Below are 22973 nucleotides of genomic sequence, written 5' to 3'. Positions count from 1 at the left end.
CGGAATCGGGATCTGAGGAAGGAAGGTTCAGGGTGCCCCTGAATACTAAATTTAGGGGTGTTAAAGGTAGGTGAAGGTCAGGGACCAATGGGTCCCTTCCCTGGGCTGGGTACACCCCCTATCCTGCCACTCTCCAGTGGGAGGGGGGCAGGAGCCTAGTCCTGATTGGGTAGGGCTCCCCATCCTCAAGATGGCAAGAGCCCGAAGTTGTGCTTCACGCCGCCTGAGGGGTGAGGTTGGCAGAGGCTGGCACACCCCCTTTCCTCACTCGGGTTTTCCCGCCGATCTTCCCGCCAGAGTGGGGGGTCAGAACCGGTGGTGGCCAGTTGCTGAGTACAGCAAGTGGCCTGGAGAAGCTCACAAAGGCGGCATGCCTTTGAAGCTTCCCCTGCCCATCCTGGGGGAGGAGACCTAGCTCCTCGCCCAGGATGTGCATTGTTGCAGGCCCACGAGAGCGGATGGCTCTGTACCCGGAGGTCCAGCAACATGTCTGCAGGGTGGCAGCCTAGGCAGCCTCTCAGTCAGGACGTTGGTTGTTGGTTAGGTTCAGGGGGCATCTCTAAGATGCCTTCTGTTGTGCATGTTACATTAAATCCCACACTGGCATCAGTGTGGGTTTAATGTGCTGAGAAGTTTGATACCAAACTTCTCAGACTTCAGTGCAGCCATCATTTTGCTGTGGAGTTCGTGATGACGATCTCCCAGCACCATATACTCTTAATGGCAGCACTGCACTTACAGTACCCAGGAATGGACCAGGGTACTGTAGGGGTACAGGGCTCATGCACCTGTACCCACACCACTAGCATAGGGCACCCAGCTAGAGGGGTGGCTGAGGTATGCCAGGGCAGTGTGTGTGTGGGCATGGCACACAGGGATGTGTGCCATGTTGACTGTTTTGTTCTGCACCAAGACACTCCGCCTGTGTGTGTGTCAGGGTACAGGGCCTCTAAGGGTGGCACAATAAGTGCTGCGGCCTTTAGGGGCCTTCTCTGGTCACAGGGCCCTGGGTACCTAGGGTACCATTTACCAGGGGCTGACATGTGGCCAGAGATGCCAATTGGGTTTAGGCTTCAATGCAGTTTTAGGGAAGGAACACAGGCACTGGGCACCTGATTGGCAGGAGCCCAGGGCACACTCTAAGGACATCAGCAATTCAGCAAAAAGTGGAGGCATACCATGCAAGAAAGATGACCCTTTCTCACAATGTAGAACACACTAGCACATGTCCTGCCTTTCACATATACCGCAACCTGCCCACAGGTCTACCTAGGGCCTACCTGAGGGGTGGCTTGCATGTAAGAAAAGGGAAGATTAGGGTATGGCATGTGGGTGCACAAGTCGGCATGGCAGTTAGACCTGCCACTATTTGGAAAAAAGGGGACCCCTACTTAACAGCGGATTTATCATGATCTGTTGCTGTCTGTGCGGGGATTTCCTGACTCGACATACTTATACGGATTATTAAATTGCAGAAATTGGAATAAGTTTCAAGACATTATGGGACCAGAAAATGTGAATTAACAGGATGCTTCTTGCCCTGATGATGTCCTAGGAGGACGAAACGCTTAGGCTGTTTTTGAGTTGTGACTATTCACTTTCAAGAAAGTATTGAATTTGGATGAAACATATGCCCATATTAGATTCTATTGGAACTTGAATTTTGTGAAGAAATCTCTTGAAAAATAATAAATAACTTGGACTTCAGTATTGGACTGATAAAATATTTTGTGAACTTGACGCTCCTTCCACGAATCTTCATATCTGTGCAGTATACTTGTACCACTTCTGATAACTACCGCAGACTTCAGTTTAACTTCTCACCTTCCCTCATGCACTTCAGAAAGCGATGCTTGGAACAGTGCCTTTAAACCCTGCAAGTCCAGAGAGCATTAACGGGCCACAGAAGAGGAGCCCATTGCAGCCTTAAGCAATAGACGGTTCCCTGACGAAGGCTGCATTGCCGAAACGCGCGTAGTTCTCCATCTACCGCATTGCTTCTATCAACTCTATATGCTTAAATCTGTTTATATAATTGTCTAATGCTCTCCATTTATCGCATAGTCTCTATCAATCCTATATGTTTACTGTTGGAAAACTACTCCCACACTAGAAAGGGTGGTGGTGGTCTTCCGGACACACTGTGGTAGCTTGGCTCGAGTGGTCAGGAATCAGGCTCCGTGCTAAGCATACAACATACCCAAACAATAACCATGCGTGCATCCGTTCCAAAAACGACTCTACACCGTAAAAATTATGAAAATAACTCTCTTTATCTGCTTTTTCTCTTAGTTGCTGATTGGATAAAATAAATAACAATCACAATATACAAACTTTTTAGAAAGTGCAGGTCACATAAATACTGGCTTAATGATTCAATAAATAGGGGTGATCATAAATACTGAAGGCATAAATAAAAGTGCAATACAGACAGGCAATTAAATATTCTGAGGCAATAAATACTGTAACCAATAAATATTGTGCATCAATAAATACTGTGGACCAATAAATACAGTGGAACAATAAATAGGTTAAATACAATAACTACAGTGCCCCTAATAAATACTTAAAAGCTGACAGTGACACTCATGGATTCAGATCACTTTTGAATTCCTAAGGGCTGATTTGGCCCAGGCACAGCTTGTGGGGATGTGGAAGGCTTGGGGGTGTCTACTCCCTGGCTTGGTCAAGGCTGAGGCCTAAACTGAGGTAGATAAAGGGGGAAAATACCAGAGACCTGGCTCTCTCTCTCCACACAACTTCTCTAGATTAGTCCCAGTTCACCCCTGGCACAGTCAGGTTGGTTCCAGCACCTCCCTAGCCCTTTAGAGCAGTCTCTCGGGTCTCCACAGGGCCTTAGGCGCCCTCTACTCCACTTACTGCCCTTTTTCTGATGCTCCGACGCCGCTGGAGTCGGGTCGATGCCGTGAGGCGGTTCCAGCTCGATGTCGGCGGCCTCGGCACAATGTCAGTTCTTTGACGACGCCGGCGGCGGCTCCGGTCTCGACGTCAGCGGCCTCGGTTCGATCTCGGCCTCCGATTCGATGGCGTCGGGCAGTCTTACTCGATGTCGATGTCGAATTCGGGCGGCTCCCGTCCGATGGCGACCTCGGCTTCGATGACGTCGGCCGGCCTTGCCTCGATGTCGACTTCCGGCGGCTCCGGAGTGCGATCCTCACTCCCGACCTCCGGTGCTCCTCACAGGTTTCCGGCGACTCCGGAGTGCGACCTCCACTCCCGACCTCCGGCACGATTCTCACAGGTTCCGGCGACTCCGGAGTGCGATCCTCATTCCCGACCTCCGTTACCCTTCACCTCGGTCTCCGACGACTCCGGAGGGCGGACTTCACTCCTCCGATGACGCCGCTCACTCGACCTCGGTGACTTCCTCCTCGACCTCTGGTATTCCTCACGACCTCTGACGGCGCCCTCTCTCGACCTCTGGCGGCTCCGGGTACGACGTCTGCTTTTCCAGTCAGCGCCGCTTCTCCACCTCGGGCTCCAGGTCTTAGGCTACTCGACGTCGGACTTCAGGGAAACCAGCTTCCAGGTCAGGATCTTGCTGTTCTCTTGTTTCTAAGGCCTGTTCCTGCTGTCCAGGTCCTCAGGATGGTTTTTCTGACTTCTTCCCACACAGGGCTCTAGGCTGGGCTCCGTCAGTAGGGACTAGTATCAAGGGTGGGTTTATGGACCCCACTCCAAGCACAAGTTTCCACCCCTGCTGCTTCACTCCTTCCTCCTTCACGTTTGTGCTGCTCACTCTTCACCAGTCAGGTGCCAACTGCCAGCTCCAACTGCCAACTCTCTCTCTTAGCTTCCCAACATTCTAAACCGCATCCAACTGTCACAGGGTTCTGGAATGTTCTGGAAGGTGCTGGTAGGTTCCAGTGGATGCTGGTGATGTCACAGGTGGCCACCATTTTGTGCTCCAGGCCCTCAGACAGAAGTTTCAGGGGTAGCTAAAATGGCTCCCTGAATCTGCAGCAACACGAAAAAGTCTGGTGGTTCCCAAAAAGGAAAAATACCAACAGGGTTTGAGGCAAAAGTGGGACAAAATAAATAATGATGAGGAGGGACCACCCAAAGGGCTGACAGGTCTAACACGCGTCCCCCCCCAGCTGAAAGTGGGGAGAGCTACCCAACCCCTTGGGAGTTCTCATCACTAAGGCGGAAATACCTTGAGAGACCGTCTGCATTGGCGTGGTCCACTCCAGGCCGATGTTCCACCTGGAAGTCCATTCCCTGTAGGGAGATAGACCACCTCAACAACTTGGGATTCTCCCCCTTCATTTGCATCAGCCAACGAAGGGGTCTGTGGTCGGTCTGAACCAGGAAGTGCGAGCCAAACAGGTATGGCCGCAACTTCTTCAGAGCCCATACCACTGCAAAGGCTTCACGCTCTATTGCACTCCACTTCTGTTCCCTGGGAAGTAGTCTCCGGGATAGGAAGACCACGGGTTGATCCAGACCCTCTTCGTTGAGTTGTGATAACACTGCCCCAATGCCATGTTCTGATGCATCTGTCTGGACAATGAACTCCTTGGAAAAGTCTGGGGCCCTTAAGACCGGGGCCTCGCACATAGCTTTCTTCAATTTCTCAAAGGCTTGCTGACAAGCCTCCGTCCAGACTACCCGTCGAGGTTGTTTCTTGGACGTGAGCTCCGTGAGGGGGGCTACGATGGTACCGTACCCCTTCACGAAGCGGCGGTAGTATCCCGTGAGACCCAAAAATGCTCGGACCTCAGTCTGTGTCTTGGGGGGTTCCCAGGCCATGATGGCCTCGATCTTCGCCTGGAGGGGTTGCACCGCTCCCCTACCCACCAAGTGTCCAAGGTACACTACCGACCCCTGCCCGATCTGGCACTTGCTGGCCTTGATCGTCAATCCAGCTTGTCTCAGGGCCTGGAGAACAGCTTGCAGGTGACGCAAGTGATCCTCCCAGCTGTTACTGAAGACGGCTATGTCATCCAGATAAGCAGCAGAGAAACTCTCCATTCCGGCGAGGATCTGGTTTACCAGGCGCTGAAACGTGGCAGGTGCGTTCTTGAGCCCAAAGGGCATCACACAGAACTGGTAGTGGCCATTGGGCGTGGAGAAGGCTGACCTTTCCCTTGCTCCATCAGTCAAAGAGATCTGCCAGTACCCAGAAGTAAGGTCAAAGGTACTTAGATATTGGGCAGCTCCCAGCCGGTCAATCAATTCATCCGCCCTAGGGATCGGATGAGCATCAGTTTTGGTCACTGAATTCAGTCCCCGATAGTCCACACAGAACCTCAGTTCTGGTTGGGCACCCGGTGGTGCAGCTTTTGGTACTAACACCACCGGACTGGACCAGGGGCTGCTAGAAGGTTCGATCACTCCTAGCTCCAGCATCTTAGTGACTTCACTATGAATGCTGGCCTTCACCTTGTCTGACATCCGGTAGATCTTGGACTTCACAGGTGGGCTGTCTCCTGTGTCCACGTCATGGACGCACAGGTGAGTCCTACCCGGGACAAGGGAGAACAACGAGGAGTACTGCCCCAGGACCTGGCGACAGTCCTCCTGCTGTTCAGGAGTTAGAGATGGGGAGAGAATCACTCCCTCCACCGACCCATCCTTCTCTTGAGACGCAAACAGATCAGGGAGAGGCTCGCTTTCCACGTCCTCTCCTCCGTCAGTCACCATCATCAAGATGACTTCGGGCCTCTCATGGTGGGGTTTGAGGCGGTTGGTATGCAGCACCCGCAGGGGCTGACGAGGGGTCTTCAGGTCCACCAAGTAGGTAGCCTTACCCTTCTTCTCCAACACCTCAAAGGGTCCTGACCAGCGATCCTGGAGGGCACTAAGCTCTCCCGGTTCGATCACCCACACCTTCTGGCCAGGCTCCAACTCCACCGGGTGAGCATTGTGGTCATACCACGCCTTCATCACTGCTTGGCTGGCTTCCAAGTTGTCAGAAGCTTGCTTCCACAACTTAGCCATTTGGCTCCGGAAGGCCAGCATGTAGCTCACCACATCCTGGGGAAGCTTTCTGGGAGTTCTTTCCCATCCGTCTCTCACCAGGTTGAGAGGTCCACGTACAGGGTGCCCATACAGAAGCTCGAAGGGGCTGAAGCCCACTCCCTTCTGTGGCACTTCCCTGTAGGAAAAAAGTAGACAGGGTAGGAGGACGTCCCATTTCCTCCGCAGGCTTTCAGGCAGACTTCTGATCATGCCCTTCAAGGTTTTGTTAAACCTCTCCACCAGACCATTGGTCTGGGGGTGGTAAGGAGTGGTGAACCGGTATGTCACTCCACACTCCTTCCACATCGCCCGCATATACGCTGACATGAAGTTGGTCCCCCTGTCGGACACAACTTCCTTGGGAAAACCCACTCGGGTAAAGATTCCCATCAGGGCCCTAGCCACAACAGGTGCTGTTATGGTCCTCAGAGGTATTGCCTCTGGGTACCGTGTGGCATGATCCACCAGAACCAGGATAAACCTGTGACCAGCTGTCGTTGGCGGATCTAACGGACCCACAATGTCGATGCCCACCCTTTCAAAGGGGGTGCTAACGACAGGAAGTGGTTCCAGGGGAGCTTTCAGCTTCACTCCTGTTTTCCCACTGGCTTGGCAAGACACACATGTCCGGCAGTAGGTATCGGACGACACTTTCATGTGAGGCCAATAAAAGTGTGGGACAAGACGGGCGAAGGTCTTGTCTTGCCCCAGGTGTCCTGCCAATGGTATCTCGTGAGCCAACTCCAGAAGGAAGGCTCGATAACGTTGAGGAACTACCAAGGCTCGTGACGATCCATGTAGGGGTGCCTTGGGTTCACTGTAGAGGAGGCCATCCTCCCAGTAAACACTGTAGTTCCCTTCAACGTTCCCTGCTGCCTGGGCTTCGGCCTGTCGCCTTAGCCCCTCAAGGGTAGGGCACTCCCTCTGGCCCTGGCAGAATTCCTCCCTGGACGGGCCTCCCTCCACGTGCCACTCGGCCGGGATGGGTAGGTCCTCCAGGTTGGTAACATCCCCCACCGCAGACTCCTGGTCCACCACCTCCGGTGGCCTATCCGTCCTACGGGGTGGGGACGCCGAGGCAGGCTCCTCCTGTCCTCGGTTCTTCCCTTGACTGGCAGCTGGCTGGGCCTTTGTTCCAGGCTCCAGCCGAAATGAACTCCCTCTTCGGGTAGTCGCGGACCTTGTGCTAACACAGGCCCAGTCAGGTGTACCCAGCATCTCGGTGTGAGTCCGGTATTCCACCTCCTTCCAAGCGTTGTGCTCCATGTCATTCCCCAGCAGACAATCGACTGGCACGGCAGGGCTTACGGCAACTCGAAGTGAACCTGCAACCCCCCCCCCATTCAAAGGGAACCTCGGCCACTGGATAGTGGCCTGTTCTGCCGTCAGCCATCGCGGCTGGGTGGAGTACATCGGGAATTACCTGCTCTGGAGACACCAGTTGGCTACGCACCATAGTCATACTGGCTCCTGTGTCTCTCAGAGCCTCCCCTCTTTGGCCGTTGATGGTGACCCATTGCCCATACTTTGCGGTATTTGCGGGCACCTGGATCTTAGGAACCATCTCCCGTTCTCCCAGGGACACTAAAGTGGCACCCGCCCACTCCCTTCCCTTAGTTAAGGGCATCTCCTCCCCGAGCACTACACTAGCTACTCCGGGGGTCTTTCCTCCAGTGGGAGGGGGTGGTCGTTTCAAGCACTTCGGATCTCCTTTATAGTGTCCAACGCCACCGCACTCATAGCAATGGACAACCCTTGGCTGCTGACTCTGGCCAGGATTAGGGTTTCTGGGTGGGTTAGCCCTAGGGGTGAATCCTGTTCCCTTCCCTTGGAAGTTATTTTGGGGGCCTTTGGAGAACTCCTTTTTCTTTTCCCCTCCCTCTTTCTTCTGGGGGGCGCCGTGTCCGGCCTTTTGTGTATCCCCTCCAGTCCCCCTTGTGGACACCCGGGTACTAGCCCAAATGTCCGCCTCCTCAGCTAGCTTCCGGGGACTGGTCAGCTTGCTATCCACCAGGTGTTGCCGCAGTCCAGGGAAACATTTCTCGAGCAGGTGTTCCTTCAGTACCAGGTCAAACAACCCCTCGTAGTTCCTCACTTCACTGCCCTGAATCCAACCTTCCATTGCCTTCTTCGCATAGTCCAGGAAGTCCACCCAATTCTGCGTGCCCAGTTTGTGACTACCCCTGAACTTCTGTCTATACCTTTCAGGTGTTAGTCCAAACTTTCTGATGAGCGCCAGTTTCATGGTGGGGTAGTGGGTCTGCTCATCCTCCTCGAGGGCCAATAAAGCATCCCTACCCGCTGGAGGCATGTACTTGTACAATCCCCCTCCCCAGTACTTCTCTGGAACCCCATGGGCCCTCAATGAGACCTCATAGGCCGCTAGCCACTTGGCGATATCGTCGCCCACTCCATAGCTAGCTACTATGTCCTTTGGCAGGTATGGTTTAGGTTCCCTGGTGATCTCTTGGGTTTGGCTGCCACCATTAGGAACAGGTTGTGCCCCGATTCTCAAGATCTGAAGATCTATTTCTTTCAGTCGTAATTCATGGGCCATCCTCTGCTCCTCCTTCTCCTTTTCCAGCCTTGCTAAGTCCCATGTGAGCTGTCTTTTCTCCCTCCGGTCTGTTAGCTCCACTTCAGACAAGCCACCGCTAGAGGCACTGCTGCCCTTCCTAGAAATGGTTCTGGGCCCTGCTGACAGGTTCCCCACCTCAGGTTGGTACATCTCAGCCCCCTCTGGGTCAGGCTCTCCATCCCTGTCTTCCTCCTCAGCCTTGCTTTCTCGGCGTGCCTCCCCCCAAGCCCTTAAGCTGGTTTGGAGTGCACCCTTCTTTGCTCCTGGGGGACAGTACACCCCCTCCCGCTGGCAAAACTCCCTGAGTTGGGCCACCGTGTACGTTTCTAGATTTTCTAGGACAAACTCCATCTTGCCCACTCAGGTTAGAGGACAGGTTTTTGTGCAGTAACTATGCAGGGGGGTACCTTTAATAATACCTCCTCCCACCACCAGAGTAAATTTGGAAAAAACAAAAACCCACAATTAGGAAGGCCGCTCTTGAGAAAACTCCCGGTGTAGGCCTATGGACTACCCACAGTTATTGTTGAGTATGCGTAGGCACAGCTCTATCCCACCGCTGCCACCAATTTATGTTGGAAAACTACTCCCACACTAGAAAGGGTGGTGGTGGTCTTCCGGACACACTGTGGTAGCTTGGCTCGAGTGGTCAGGAATCAGGCTCCGTGCTAAGCATACAACATACCCAAACAATAACCATGCGTGCATCCGTTCCAAAAACGACTCTACACCGTAAAAATTATGAAAATAACTCTCTTTATCTGCTTTTTCTCTTAGTTGCTGATTGGATAAAATAAATAACAATCACAATATACAAACTTTTTAGAAAGTGCAGGTCACATAAATACTGGCTTAATGATTCAATAAATAGGGGTGATCATAAATACTGAAGGCATAAATAAAAGTGCAATACAGACAGGCAATTAAATATTCTGAGGCAATAAATACTGTAACCAATAAATATTGTGCATCAATAAATACTGTGGACCAATAAATACAGTGGAACAATAAATAGGTTAAATACAATAACTACAGTGCCCCTAATAAATACTTAAAAGCTGACAGTGACACTCATGGATTCAGATCACTTTTGAATTCCTAAGGGCTGATTTGGCCCAGGCACAGCTTGTGGGGATGTGGAAGGCTTGGGGGTGTCTACTCCCTGGCTTGGTCAAGGCTGAGGCCTAAACTGAGGTAGATAAAGGGGGAAAATACCAGAGACCTGGCTCTCTCTCTCCACACAACTTCTCTAGATTAGTCCCAGTTCACCCCTGGCACTGTCAGGTTGGTTCCAGCACCTCCCTTGCCCTTTAGAGCAGTCTCTCAGGTCTCCACAGGGCCTTAGGCGCCCTCTACTCCACTTACTGCCCTTTTTCTGATGCTCCGACGCCGCTGGAGTCGGGTCGATGCCGTGAGGCGGTTCCAGCTCGATGTCGGCGGCCTCGGCACAATGTCAGTTCTTTGACGACGCCGGCGGCGGCTCCGGTCTCGACGTCAGCGGCCTCGGTTCGATCTCGGCCTCCGATTCGATGGCGTCGGGCAGTCTTACTCGATGTCGACTTCGGGCGGCTCCGGTCCGATGGCGACCTCGGCTTCGATGACGTCGGCCGGCCTTGCCTCGATGTCGACTTCCGGCGGCTCCGGAGTGCGATCCTCACTCCCGACCTCCGGTGCTCCTCACAGGTTTCCGGCGACTCCGGAGTGCGACCTCCACTCCCGACCTCCGGCACGATTCTCACAGGTTCCGGCGACTCCGGAGTGCGATCCTCACTCCCGACCTCCGTTACCCTTCACCTCGGTCTCCGACGACTCCGGAGGGCGGACTTCACTCCTCCGATGACGCCGCTCACTCGACCTCGGTGACTTCCTCCTCGACCTCTGGTATTCCTCACGACCTCTGACGGCGCCCTCTCTCGACCTCTGGCGGCTCCGGGTACGACGTCTGCTTTTCCAGTCAGCGCCGCTTCTCCACCTCGGGCTCCAGGTCTTAGGCTACTCGACGTCGGACTTCAGGGAAACCAGCTTCCAGGTCAGGATCTTGCTGTTCTCTTGTTTCTAAGGCCTGTTCCTGCTGTCCAGGTCCTCAGGATGGTTTTTCTGACTTCTTCCCACACAGGGCTCTAGGCTGGGCTCCGTCAGTAGGGACTAGTATCAAGGGTGGGTTTATGGACCCCACTCCAAGCACAAGTTTCCACCCCTGCTGCTTCACTCCTTCCTCCTTCACGTTTGTGCTGCTCACTCTTCACCAGTCAGGTGCCAACTGCCAGCTCCAACTGCCAACTCTCTCTCTTAGCTTCCCAACATTCTAAACCGCCTCCAACTGTCACAGGGTTCTGGAATGTTCTGGAAGGTGCTGGTAGGTTCCAGTGGATGCTGGTGATGTCACAGGTGGCCACCATTTTGTGCTCCAGGCCCTCAGACAGAAGTTTCAGGGGTAGCTAAAATGGCTCCCTGAATCTGCAGCAACACGAAAAAGTCTGGTGGTTCCCAAAAAGGAAAAATACCAACAGGGTTTGAGGCAAAAGTGGGACAAAATAAATAATGATGAGGAGGGACCACCCAAAGGGCTGACAGGTCTAACATTTACACTGTCTGTATAAATGTTTAATGATAAATTATATGCAAAAAAGAACATTTAACAATCCAATAGTTTTCAATGTAAGATAAAAAGTGAAAAATAAACATTTTATATATTTTTTTATCTAATATTTGTGTGTGGAAGAAAAAATTCTTTCCCTCTTTTTGATTGTTGAGAATGGTTACTTTTTTATTGTACACCTAGTATTTGTCCTACCTCTTGTTCATCTACTTGCTATAATTATTTACCTAAATAGTTAGACCTGCCACTGCAGAGTCTGCGTGTAGTTTTTGAGACACATTTGAAAGGCTACCTGTGTAGGTGGCACAGTCAATGCTCAGGCCCGCTAGCAGCATTTGATTTTTTAGGTCCTTGGCACACCTGTGCACATTACTAGGAACTTATTAGTAAATCATATATGCCAATCATGGATATACCAAGCTTTTATGTGTGCTCCATCACTTCCGGGTGGAACTCAGAACCCGCACGCCGCCAGCCGGCCGGCACTCAGGAGCACTGCTCTGAAAGTTTCCAGATCTTGTCTGCCATGCATGGATTATCCTAAAGGTGGGTAATCTGCAATTACAGTATTCAGCAGAAAGAACGGTGACAACAGTAAGTAACTGGTTCTTCTGGTAGATCCCTGCATTGCCACACATTTAAAGACCACATAGAATAATTTCTCTTCCTGCTAATTAGATTCTTGCATTATGTGGGACCGTAATGAATATTAACTGGCAGAAATTAAACCCAGACATGACAGAATTGGTGATTGTTTCATTACAGCCAAGACTAAGAGTGCAGTGGAAAGATTGTAATAGGGCTGGACTTGTTGATCTGCTAAGTAGTAAAATCTGGAAGGGTTTCAAAATGCCCAACACATATACAAATAAGTTTCATAAAAATGTTTACAGTATCTACATTTAGCAAATAAATATTCATTGTGATATTCTTAGATCCCACGTTTGCTTTTTCTACTTGGTAGCTTAATGAGCTTGTACCTAATAAATATTTTCAAAAATGAACAAGGTTTTTCCCACCTACTGTTTCACCTCTACACAATCTCTGTATCCAGTTAGCTTCTGGCCTCTGCATGCAGGCGCAGGTTGAAAATGCAGTTAGTATCACCCAGTGATACTCCAGAGGCTGTGTCAGTTTCCCTCATCCATGGCCTAGAATTGCTCGTACACATCTTTGTATAACAATTATACCCGGGGAATGCCTTGCAATCAGAACTGCTGTTTGTTTGAGATAAAATTCTAGCTATTGCTAAATGTGGATGCTGGTGTGTTGAAGTGAGCTACTCCCTTCATGTGTAGAAAACCCTGTCATCCTGCAAAAAAATGAAGTTATATGATGACTTAGTTGAAACAACATGCAAGTAAATTTAATTCCGTTTTAAACTTCACACTTTGCTGTACTGCAGTTTGTTTGCAGTCATGCAAAACCATTAAATAGAAGATTTGAATTATGGCAAACATGTATTTGTACAGCGGTAGCATGTTACACATTTTAAGTACGTAGAGGGGGTTATTTAATGCTTTGCAAATCAATAAGACCTGCTTACCACCTACTTCAAATATTTCCACTTTACCCTTTATTATCCGTTTAAACTTAAGCAAACTGTTGCTTAGGGTAGGAAGTGCCATGAGCGTCGCCGTCTGCCTCTGACTAAGAATACAAAAATTCCATGGGCCCCCAAGCAGGCTCTAATGGCACGTCTTATCTGGTGTTTGTCACATGACATGCTTCCTCCTGTATATTGCACAGTTCTATTTTAGTAAGTCCAGGCAATTTAACCTTGAGAGGTCTTGTAAGTGTGATCTACAAATATGTCTATATCTTTCACCAGAATATTATTTTATTTATTTCCAGGATTCTTTCACAGAGATTTGAAACCTGAAAACCTTCTTTGCATGGGACCCGAGCTTGTCAAAATAGCAGACTTTGGACTTGCCCGTGAAACAAGATCTAGACCTCCTTACACTGATTATGTGTCTACAAGATGGTACACCCTACCAGAAATCTGTTTTGTCCAGTTTGTAGCCATAAGGAATTAACGTATATTACAAACTTCTTTTTTTTTAATATTCAGCTTTTTAACTTGCATTCAGATTATTCATGTTTGAGGGTGGAAAATTATGTTGCTGGTTCCCAAATCATAAGAAATGCACCAGCTCTTGTTTCTAGTTATTTTGGGCAGTGCTTCTTCTGGCAGTAAATACTAACTGTACTTTTCTATCAGTGGTAACCAAGTACTGTTCACACGTCTCCACAACACAAGTGACCTAAGGATCATTGTCCCAGAGTCATATATTGGTTAGCTGCAAAGCATATTATTGCAGTTTAGTTTCTTAAAGTACTTAGTGGTTAACTTGTCACTCACTGTATTGTTAGGATTTTTTTTATTTTGATACCTGGTAGAGAATCCAGTGTTACAATGTTCACTCTTTGGTCATATTAGAGCTCTGGAGATTTAAAAAAAAAAAGCACTGAACTTTCACCCTATAATCTGTTCTGCAACACGGACATGTTTTACCATGCTCTTGCTTTCTTTTCTTCATTTTATGCTCTATACAAACCTAATTAGTGACTTGTTAGAGACTATTAAACTCAATCTTTCTTTGAAATATTTTACAGTGTATTTCAACAGAAAGCTGTTACCTGGCAATCTAAATTTATGAAAAATACCTTGTATAGCAGCTACTTCTGCAGAATTTGTGAAACTACACAACTATGAAATGATAGATATTTGTCCCAAATCTTACATTTGTACTCCATGTATTTCTGTTTGATTGCAGGTACAGGGCTCCTGAAGTTCTTCTGCGGTCCACCAACTACAATTCTCCAATCGATATTTGGGCTGTCGGATGCATAATGGCAGAAGTTTACACACTAAGGCCTCTATTCCCTGGCTCTAGTGAGATTGATACGATATTCAAAATATGCCAAGTACTGGGAACGCCAAAAAAGGTGACTACGATGAAGCTCCGATTAGATTATTAAAAAATGTTGTTTATGTTTTCAACGTTATGGAAAATGCAAGAAAATGCATTGGAAAGGCATAGGGATGATCAGTAATGTGATCCACTTATTACAGAATGACTGGATAGAGGGATACCTGCTGGCAGGTGCCATGAACTTCCGCTGGCCTCAGTGTATTCCGAGCAACCTGAAGACTCTAATTCCAAATGCAAGCAGCGAGGCAGTACAACTCATGCGTGATATGCTCCAATGGGACCCAAGAAAGCGGCCCACAGCCAGTCAGGTTTGCATTATCTTTAATTCTTTCATCCCACATTGCGGTAGTTATGGTTCTGCATGTTACTCCACACTGGACAGCAGGAAGTATTTTGTAACATTTGTGACACTGGTTTAATCCAACTTCCCCAAGAAAGAAAACAAACCTGTTCAAGTCCATCCTCACCACGAGGGAAACCATTCTGTGCTTCATTTGCCATATAATAGGCCCGAAATGGCACTCTGAATTGTCTTTCACATGATACTCAAGATATCACTGATAAATACAGGAATTTAAATTAGATTAGCTTTGTTGCTTTCCTCTTAGTGGTATTATTATGTTTTAAGGCTTTCCCTTCTAATGATACAAAGGGTTCTAGCTGTGAGATATTTTCTAAGAATTTGTCCGAGTTACTTGAGCATATGTCTGGAATTTACCCACACAAATGTGTTCAGGTATCCCATGCTGAAGATCCTGTTATTACTGAGCGTTGCCTTTATTCTGAATCCATTACAAACTCACATGGCAACTCTAGCTTGGTCACATGTACATTCCAATTTTGAACTGCCTTCGTCACTTCAAGTATGTTGTTTCTTCACTTGTTGATCTTCAGCCTCCACTATATGTTTCAGTTTTCAGCTTGGGTTAATCTTAAGGTTTATAAGACTTGCAGGGAATTTCACCTCAGTGTTGCACAGGGGAATAGCAGTTACTCTCTGGGGTGTGTGATCCCAAGGTCACAACTTTTCCACTTAATTGCAGCTGTTCATGACAACCTTTTCTATTTTCCATTCTCTTCTCAGGCAGGTCAAACCGAAAGATAAAGCTGGTGAAACGTATGCTTTCTGTTGACCTTCAGCAGGTTCTTCTCTATCCCCAGATTCCTGCTCCCTCAAGGCTTTTGTACTTCATATTTCTGTCTACTTAGCTGCAAGTATCCCCTGCCCTGCACAGTAATGGTGGTAATGACAATTGAAGGAGCATCCGAGGGTGCAGAACCTTAAATTAGATATACCATTGTCAGCGGAAGAGGATCCTTTAGATCATCCTATATCGAGGTGCAAGATTACATAGTGTGGTCTTAACACCTGTGTATTTGCGGCCGGCTTCCTATTCTCTTTTTGCGCCCACCCTACCTCCCTAGATCGAGTCCATAACACACCTTCCACGCACTCACTCGGACCACTTCCCAGTAATCCTGAAATTGCATGTGCCCTGGGCGAACTGGGGTGAAGATTCCCAGTGATAGCACTCCAGGATGAATTATTTTGGTCAAAACTCCGTACAGCGTTAGTAGAATACTTTGAAATAATCAAAGGATCAGTTGACACCTGGGCCACCCCGTGGAAGACCTTTAAGGCATATATGAGGGGGTTTGTATCTTCAAATATGCGGGAGTCTGAAAGAGTTACAGAGCACCCTGTTTCAAATAGGGAAGAAGCTATCCGAGATTGACAAAGCCCAGACAATGCAAGGGTCACTGGTACACTTAAATCACCGTGTGTCCCTGATGGCCAAATTCCATATTTGAAAAAATTATAGCAACCAGACTCTCCCTCCTAATGGATCAAATAACATCCCTGGCTCAATCAGGATTTGTCCCACACAGATCCACAGCTCCAAATCTGTGTACCCTCTTCGCGGTACTCCACAAAATATCCCCAGACCGTGCCAACTGTTGCGGCACTATTAGATCCTGAAAAAGTGCTTGACTCGCTAGAATGGCCTTTCCTGCATGCCATGCTGTGCAATATGGGTCTTCCCTTGGGTTTTGTTGCCCTTATCACACTACTTTACCTACTTCTCACAGCCCTCATTCGCCTTAATGGGACACTGACCTTTCCTTTCCCCCTCTCACTGGGAACAAGACAGGATTGCCCCCTGTCATCCCCATTATTCATTATAGCTTTCTGATATGTCACTTGCAGGAGCACCACCTCCTCAGAGGACTACAGTTTAAACATGGGCCACTCCTAATTACACTTTATGCTGATGATATCATTGTTTGTGTGGCACCCCAGCGAAAACATGGCACCCATCCTGCGGGAAATAATCAGGTATGGAAATCTCTTGGAACTACATATAAACGGGGGTAAGTCTGAGGTATTCCCCCTAACGATAGCGGCAAACAGGACTGACAGCAAATTTCCTATGGTATTGTGCAAAACTTCAACCAAATACCTTGGTATACATATTCATAGAGACAAGGAGCAGAAAATACACCTCAATTATGGTCCAGCACTGGACAAGTTGTCCACCCGAGTAGAACACTGCTTAAACTCCCTCTTTCCATGGCGGAACGAATAGCCATTATCACAATGGTGGTTTTGCCTCCGTTTTTGTACCCATTTCACAACATCCCTATGCCGCTGACTCACAAATGTTTTGCGCCACTCTTACACGCCTTATCTGGGGGGGTGAGGGGGGGTGGAGGGCAAACAGCCAAGAATTGGTTGGAACACATTGGCCCTTCCGTACGAGCACGGGGACTTTAAAGTCCCTAATTTTGACCTCTACTATCTAGTGGCACAATGTAGCTTTGCTTGTCACTGATATCACCCCAATGCTTGGATACCCTACACAACCTGAGGTTGACCTAGCCGTCTTGCTACCGCTTGCAGCATTGCTACCGGCTGGACTGCCGCATGACCCTTATGATGCGCATGATATTCAAACCATGTCCACAACCAGCTGGGCCTGGAAGTGACTGATCCAAAAGACAGGGGCCATCTACTGTATTCCTCCGCCATTCCTCTAGCCGCCAACCCGTTTGCCCATCACAGAAGAGGCTTTGAACAAGCGTACTCTTTCAAGACAGTTCCTGAACACAATATGTGTCCTCTTCCTCGACGGACATGTATTCTTGCGTATGGAGGATGCTTACTTCTCTTCCTGGGGATCCTCCTCAATAGTCATAAGCACATGAATATTCCCGCCCATGTGCGGGACCCCGGAAACACATCACATATATGTGAAAACCATATATGTAACTTATATATATATATATATATATATATATATATATATATATATATATAACACACAATGCAGCCTCCCATAGACATGCTGAGCAATATTGCAATGAATTCTCGTGTACATAAATACATTCCAATAAAGCAGGGAGAAAGAAAGTCTATGAAAACTGCTTTAATATACAGCAGAAAGCACAATCCTGCAAGGAATAATGAAAGAAAACATTGCCAGCACAATGGCTGTATTGTAAAAACATTAGTGTAGAAAGCTGAAAAGCTAACCCACATAAACACTCATTCAAACTGGCACCGTGCCTTTAAGGCAGCCATGATCCCCAGCTTTCCATCATGCCTCAAGGGTGAAAGTTAGGTCAGTTGTTCTTTCCGGCTCCTTCTGTCAGGACCCTGGTTACTTCAGCTCTATTTTTGTTTTCGGATTAAAACCTTTTTACTTCGACGTCTTTTTGGTGTTGGTGTATTTCTCTACTGTTGTTTAGAGAGTTGAGCATTGTTTCTTAGCAGAAATGCCCTTTCTTTTCGACCCTTGCCCCTCCTGTGGCAAGAAGAAGGCTAAAACAGACTCCCATGCTGTCTGTATTTTATGCCTTCCATCTGATCATGATCCTAAAACCTGCCAGCATTGCCAGCTGCTGTCCAAGAGAACTCTAAAGGACAGGGAGAGGATTTGCCTCTATGGGCTGGCTGAGAAGAGAAGATCACCTTCTAGAGGCAGGTCACCAATGAAGGAGAGAGCATCCACTCCATCTAGAAGTAAGATCCCAGTATGCTCTCCATCGGTGTCTGGCTCGGCGCCTCAAATCCCTTCATCTGCAACAAAAACGTCGATCAGAAGACCATTGACAGCGGGCTCGCAGTCGAGAGAACACCGGTCGTTGTCGAAGAAAGGTAGGTCGAATCCTCCGCCGTAGTCAACCCGGCGACGATCGGCATCGAGGAGTCGCTCTCCGTTGGTGCGGGCTCGCCCAGCGTCGAGAGGCAGATCTTCGCCGTCGAGGCGGCGTTCGACGTCGAGACAGGCTGCGCCATCGCAGGGTCACCAGCGATCAGCGTCGAAGCACACGTCGACGTCAGACGACGATCGACGTCGAGACATGCCTCATCACCTGAGTCTAGACACTCATCACCCCCATCAGCGTCCAGGCGGCGTTCGACGCCAAAGGCTAGATCCTCGCCGACGACTAGGCATTCAACGTCGAGACCAAGGGTGAAATATACCAAAAGTCGTTCGACGTCAAGCCGGCGATCTCCATCGACGACGAGAAGTGTCCCGCTCTCGACTCCATTGACTTCTAACAGACGGTCAGCGTCGAGGGAAAGATCGACGTCGAGAAGGATTTCTCCGTCTAATCGCTCATCGTTGAGGTCTCCCACACACAACGTCGAAGGCGAGGTTTAAGGGCTCCAGGCATTCGACGTCACGCCATACAACGTCGAAACACACAGAGATTGACGTCAAGGAGACGAACAGGTTCTGGGGACTCACCAGTAAGGGTGACACCGAGCCGGTCAACGTCAAGACACTCTCCATCGACGTCACATCGCTCATCGCGATCGCACTCCAGAAGCCATAGAGAGTCCTCCCACTCTATTCGGTGCTCACCCCAGACGATTGCGTCATCACGCAGTGCTTCTGCTCATTCACAGGAGCCTACAAGATCACCGCCAAGAGGTTCTCCAAGGAGACAGTGATCTCCTTCCATCCCAGATGGCTGCAACCTCTTCATCATTGGTAGACAGTACCCACAGGTCACGCTCAACGGCCTGCGGAATACTCCAGCCCACTGCACAGATCTCCCTTACAGTGCCTTGTGCAGGAAGTGGACAGATCACCCACCACTCGGACCAGAAAACACCGAGCCAGATCCCCTGAACGCAGGTCAACTCGGGGGCATCACAAAAGACGGCATACACCGTCTTGGTCATCCTCTTCGACACACTCACCCAAGAGGGATTACTCACCTACCCTGAAAGATTGTCCCCCTTCCAGAATTTCGCCCATTGATGATGTGAACACTTCTCCTCATGTTCTCACCAGAGGAGCTCAGAAGCTGGGCATCACCATGTCAGCTACTCAGACGACCACGTCCATTATTTTCGAGAAACCATCAAAAGTCTGCGGCTAGACCATTGCTCCCTTTGGTCCCTGGGATCATTCAGCCAGTAATGGATGTCTTCCTAGCCCCATCATCGGCTAAAGCAGCTCCAGCACGGATCATAAAAAAAATACAGGTCAGCTGCTTCAGATCCTCTTTTCCTTAGATCGGATCCACCTCCGGATTCTGTCATTATTGCAGCAGCGAACAAGACGCATGCAGTTGCATCTTCCTCCTCCGCTCCTCTGGATAAAGAGAGTAGAGCACAAGATTCTTGGGGACGGAAGGCTTGTGGCTCGGCAGCGTCTTCTCTACAAGTGTCCGACATTGCGGCCCTGCTGGGTCGTTACGACAGGTCCCTATGGGATTCACTGGAACGCTTTTGAAACAAACTTCCAAAGGAGGATAAGCAGGACTTCTCTGAAATCATTCAGGAAGGTGCTCTGGTGGCCAACCAGGTAATCAGCACTGCAGCAGATGATGTATCTCTGGCAGCTCACTCTTATGCACATGGCATATGTGCACGACGATCTTCCTGGTTGCGCCTTATAGCGTTAAAACCGGATGCACAGCAGCGTATACTGAATCTCCCTTTTCCTGGCACTTCACCGTTTGGGGCTCACACAGACGAAGAAATGGCCAGAATTAAGGCCAAATTGGACACCTAAAAGGCGGTGGGCCTGGAGAAGAAAAAGAAGTTTAGGAAGGGGTACAGGCCCTACAATCGGAGAGGTAACCAACAGAGGGTTCAAACCCCTCAATGGTCGCAAAACAAACAGGGTAAATCCCAATACCAAGGTCGACGCTCCCCAAGGGGAAGAGGAGGACATCAACAGCAGTTCTCCGCAACAAAAACTCCAGGGAAGCAATGAGTCTCTGCTTCCTCTAGCACCATTGCACACTCCAGTGGGAGGTAGTACAACAAGTTACATTCAAGAGTGGCGCAACAGAACAAGAGATCAGTGGGTGCAAAATAGACTAGAAAATGGGTACGCACTACGCTTTTGTGCGTCCCCAAGAGACATTCCTCCGATAAATTCTCGTCAGCTACATCTAGATCTCTTGCGTCAGGAAGTGTCGACCCTTCTCGAGAAACAAGCAATATAAAAAGTCCCTCCTGCACAGAGAGGAAAGGGAGTTTACTCAAGATACTTCCTTCTTCAGAAAAAAGACCAACCAAATAAGTTCAGACCTATATTAGATCTACGTGCTCTGAACAAATGCATCAAAAAGGAAACATTTCGGATGTCGGCGCTCCATCAAATATTCCCACATCTACAAAAAGGCGATTGGATGTGTTCAGTGGACCTCCAAGATTCGTACTTTCACATTACAATCACAACATGACATCACAAGTTCTTGCGATTCATGGTGGGAACAAGACATTACCACTTCAAAGTCTTACCCTTCGGCCTAAAATCAGCTCCAAGGGTATTCACAAAATGCATGGCAGTTGTAGCAGCAGCATTACATCGCCAAGGCCTGTTTGTGTATCCATACCTAGACGACTGGCTCTTGAAGGGATTATCTCCTCACATGGTGCAGGAACACCTTCACATCTGCATGAATCTCCTTCAATGCTTAGGCCTGCACGTCAATCTGGACAAATCGATCCTTCAACCGACTCAATCACTCCACTATCTGAGTGCCAATATCCACTCCGACCTCGGAAAAGTGTTTCCTTCGGCGGAGAGACTGCCCTCAATGAGGGACAAAGGCAACATCATCCTTCAAACTAATCAGCCATCAGTGAGACAGGTGGCTTCTCTACTGGACTCGATGGCTGTGAGAAGTTGGCCTGATGTATGATGTCACTAGTTCTAGTGTACACCTTATATCAGTCCAAACAACCCTTATGGTGATTGGTTGTAAAGTCAACCTTATAGACCAGCTATCTTAGTGGTAGCATGGACAAGAGCAGTCTTAGGCTAAACTCTGAATGGCATGTGAATCCAGCTGTGATACCATATATAATCCCTTGCATACCAAATGAAAGGACACCACAACAGATATATATATAAAATTAAGTGTATTTATTCTAGTCAAACCCTCAGCACTCTTTATGAGATTAGAGGTAAGTACAACACAGTCTTATTTTAGCATACATTAAGTCACACAGGTAAGTAATACAGTTAGGCCCTAGGGGCCACGCAAACCATATACTAAAGAAGTGGTATAAGGACCACTGTCACGGAAATAGGATAGGCCTAGGCTTAGGGAATCGCTGGGGCTACACTACACTAGCAACAGTTAGGAAGTGGGAGGCCCACGGGATTCAGGTGCAGAGTGGAAACACTCACGCGTAATGCGTAAAAGTCGATAGAATTACTAGTCGTTAGACATTAACAGTTTAAGGACACTTCTGAAGCAGCTAGAGAGTCGAGACTCGGAAACTAGACCCTAGGATAGTCACTACCCTTGTGAGCACCGAAGTACCCAAGTTACCTAGCCCACGGGCTGCGGGTGCATAGGTGTGAACTTGCGTCGGGTTTCGTCGTGGACTTCTATGGATGCCTGAAGGAAAGTTGCTGACAGGCAGTCAGTGAAGAGTGTCCGGTGGATCCCAAGGCTGGGATCAAGAAGAGAGGATACCTGCAAGCAGAAGGGACAGAGTCAAGGTCACTAGCCAGTGACCACGTGGAACCAGGAAGGAACCAAGCGATGTCGTGAAGATTGCAGGTGAAGGTGAAACTTGTCGCTTGCCACGGGGACCAGGAGACGTCGAGGACGACCATGACCAGGAGGCGAGCTGTCCCACGAAGGCTGTGTCGAAGTCGAACTAGGACTCACCAAGCCTTGGCAAGCGGAACCCACGAAGAACGGAGGACTTGCTTCTGGTGCAGACCAGGAAGGTCTGGGGTGCTTCTCTTTTGCAAGGAAGCGGGAGCCAGTCTGGAGGAGCCAAACCAGCAGTGAAGATTTCAGGGTGCGTCGTCACAAAGGCCACTAGCCAACGGGCAAGCAACCGGACAGGCGCGGCAAGCAGGAAAATGCAGAAGGGCCCCACGCAGGACTGGTGGAGTGTGGGGGGCTGATCTTCGGTGCAGATGGTGCTTGGGGTTGGGGCTTCTCAATCCCCGGTGCACAACTTCGAGGGTGCCTCAGAAGCTGCGCTGGAAGATACTAGCCACTTTTCCCAGGTAGCCGGTCCCACGTCTCTCGTCTCCTCCACGGATCTCAGCTCGGCTGTGGATTTGGATCAGGGTCGGAGAAGTCTGGGAATCAAGGCTCTGGTCGGGCTCTGCAGTCGGTCCCTCGTAGAACCTCAGCAAAGCAAAGGGTAGTCTCTTGATGGTGCCTGTTTGCACAGGGTAGCCACTCCTTGGCCACAAGGGAGATTCTTCAGTCTTCTTCTTTCGCCGAATGTCGAAGGTCCAGAGTTTCTGTTCAAGTTGCAGGTTCAGGATAATCTAATCTCCTGGGGCCCAGCTACCACTCTTATACTAATCTGGGGGGCTGGGTTGCCTGCTAGGTCACGCCTTATGGGTGGGACCTGGGAGGGGGG

At 49.2% G+C, this 22973-nt stretch overlaps 1 protein-coding gene across 1 annotated transcript in view; it reads left to right on the top strand.

The window, feature by feature from the left end:
• Nucleotides 1–22973, top strand: part of CILK1 (ciliogenesis associated kinase 1) — a 422614-nt gene that overhangs the window by 131556 nt on the left and 268085 nt on the right. Inside the window, exons 7-9 of the mRNA XM_085610842.1 lie at nucleotides 13017–13149; nucleotides 13943–14114; nucleotides 14242–14409. Coding sequence (XP_085466968.1) covers nucleotides 13017–13149; nucleotides 13943–14114; nucleotides 14242–14409 — 473 coding nt within the window. The remainder of the gene's footprint in view (nucleotides 1–13016; nucleotides 13150–13942; nucleotides 14115–14241; nucleotides 14410–22973) is intronic.

This window comes from Triturus cristatus, chromosome 6, assembly GCF_964204655.1.
Source record: "Triturus cristatus chromosome 6, aTriCri1.1, whole genome shotgun sequence".
Lineage (NCBI taxonomy): Eukaryota > Metazoa > Chordata > Amphibia > Caudata > Salamandridae > Triturus > Triturus cristatus.
This window is presented reverse-complemented; position numbering and strand designations above follow the sequence as displayed.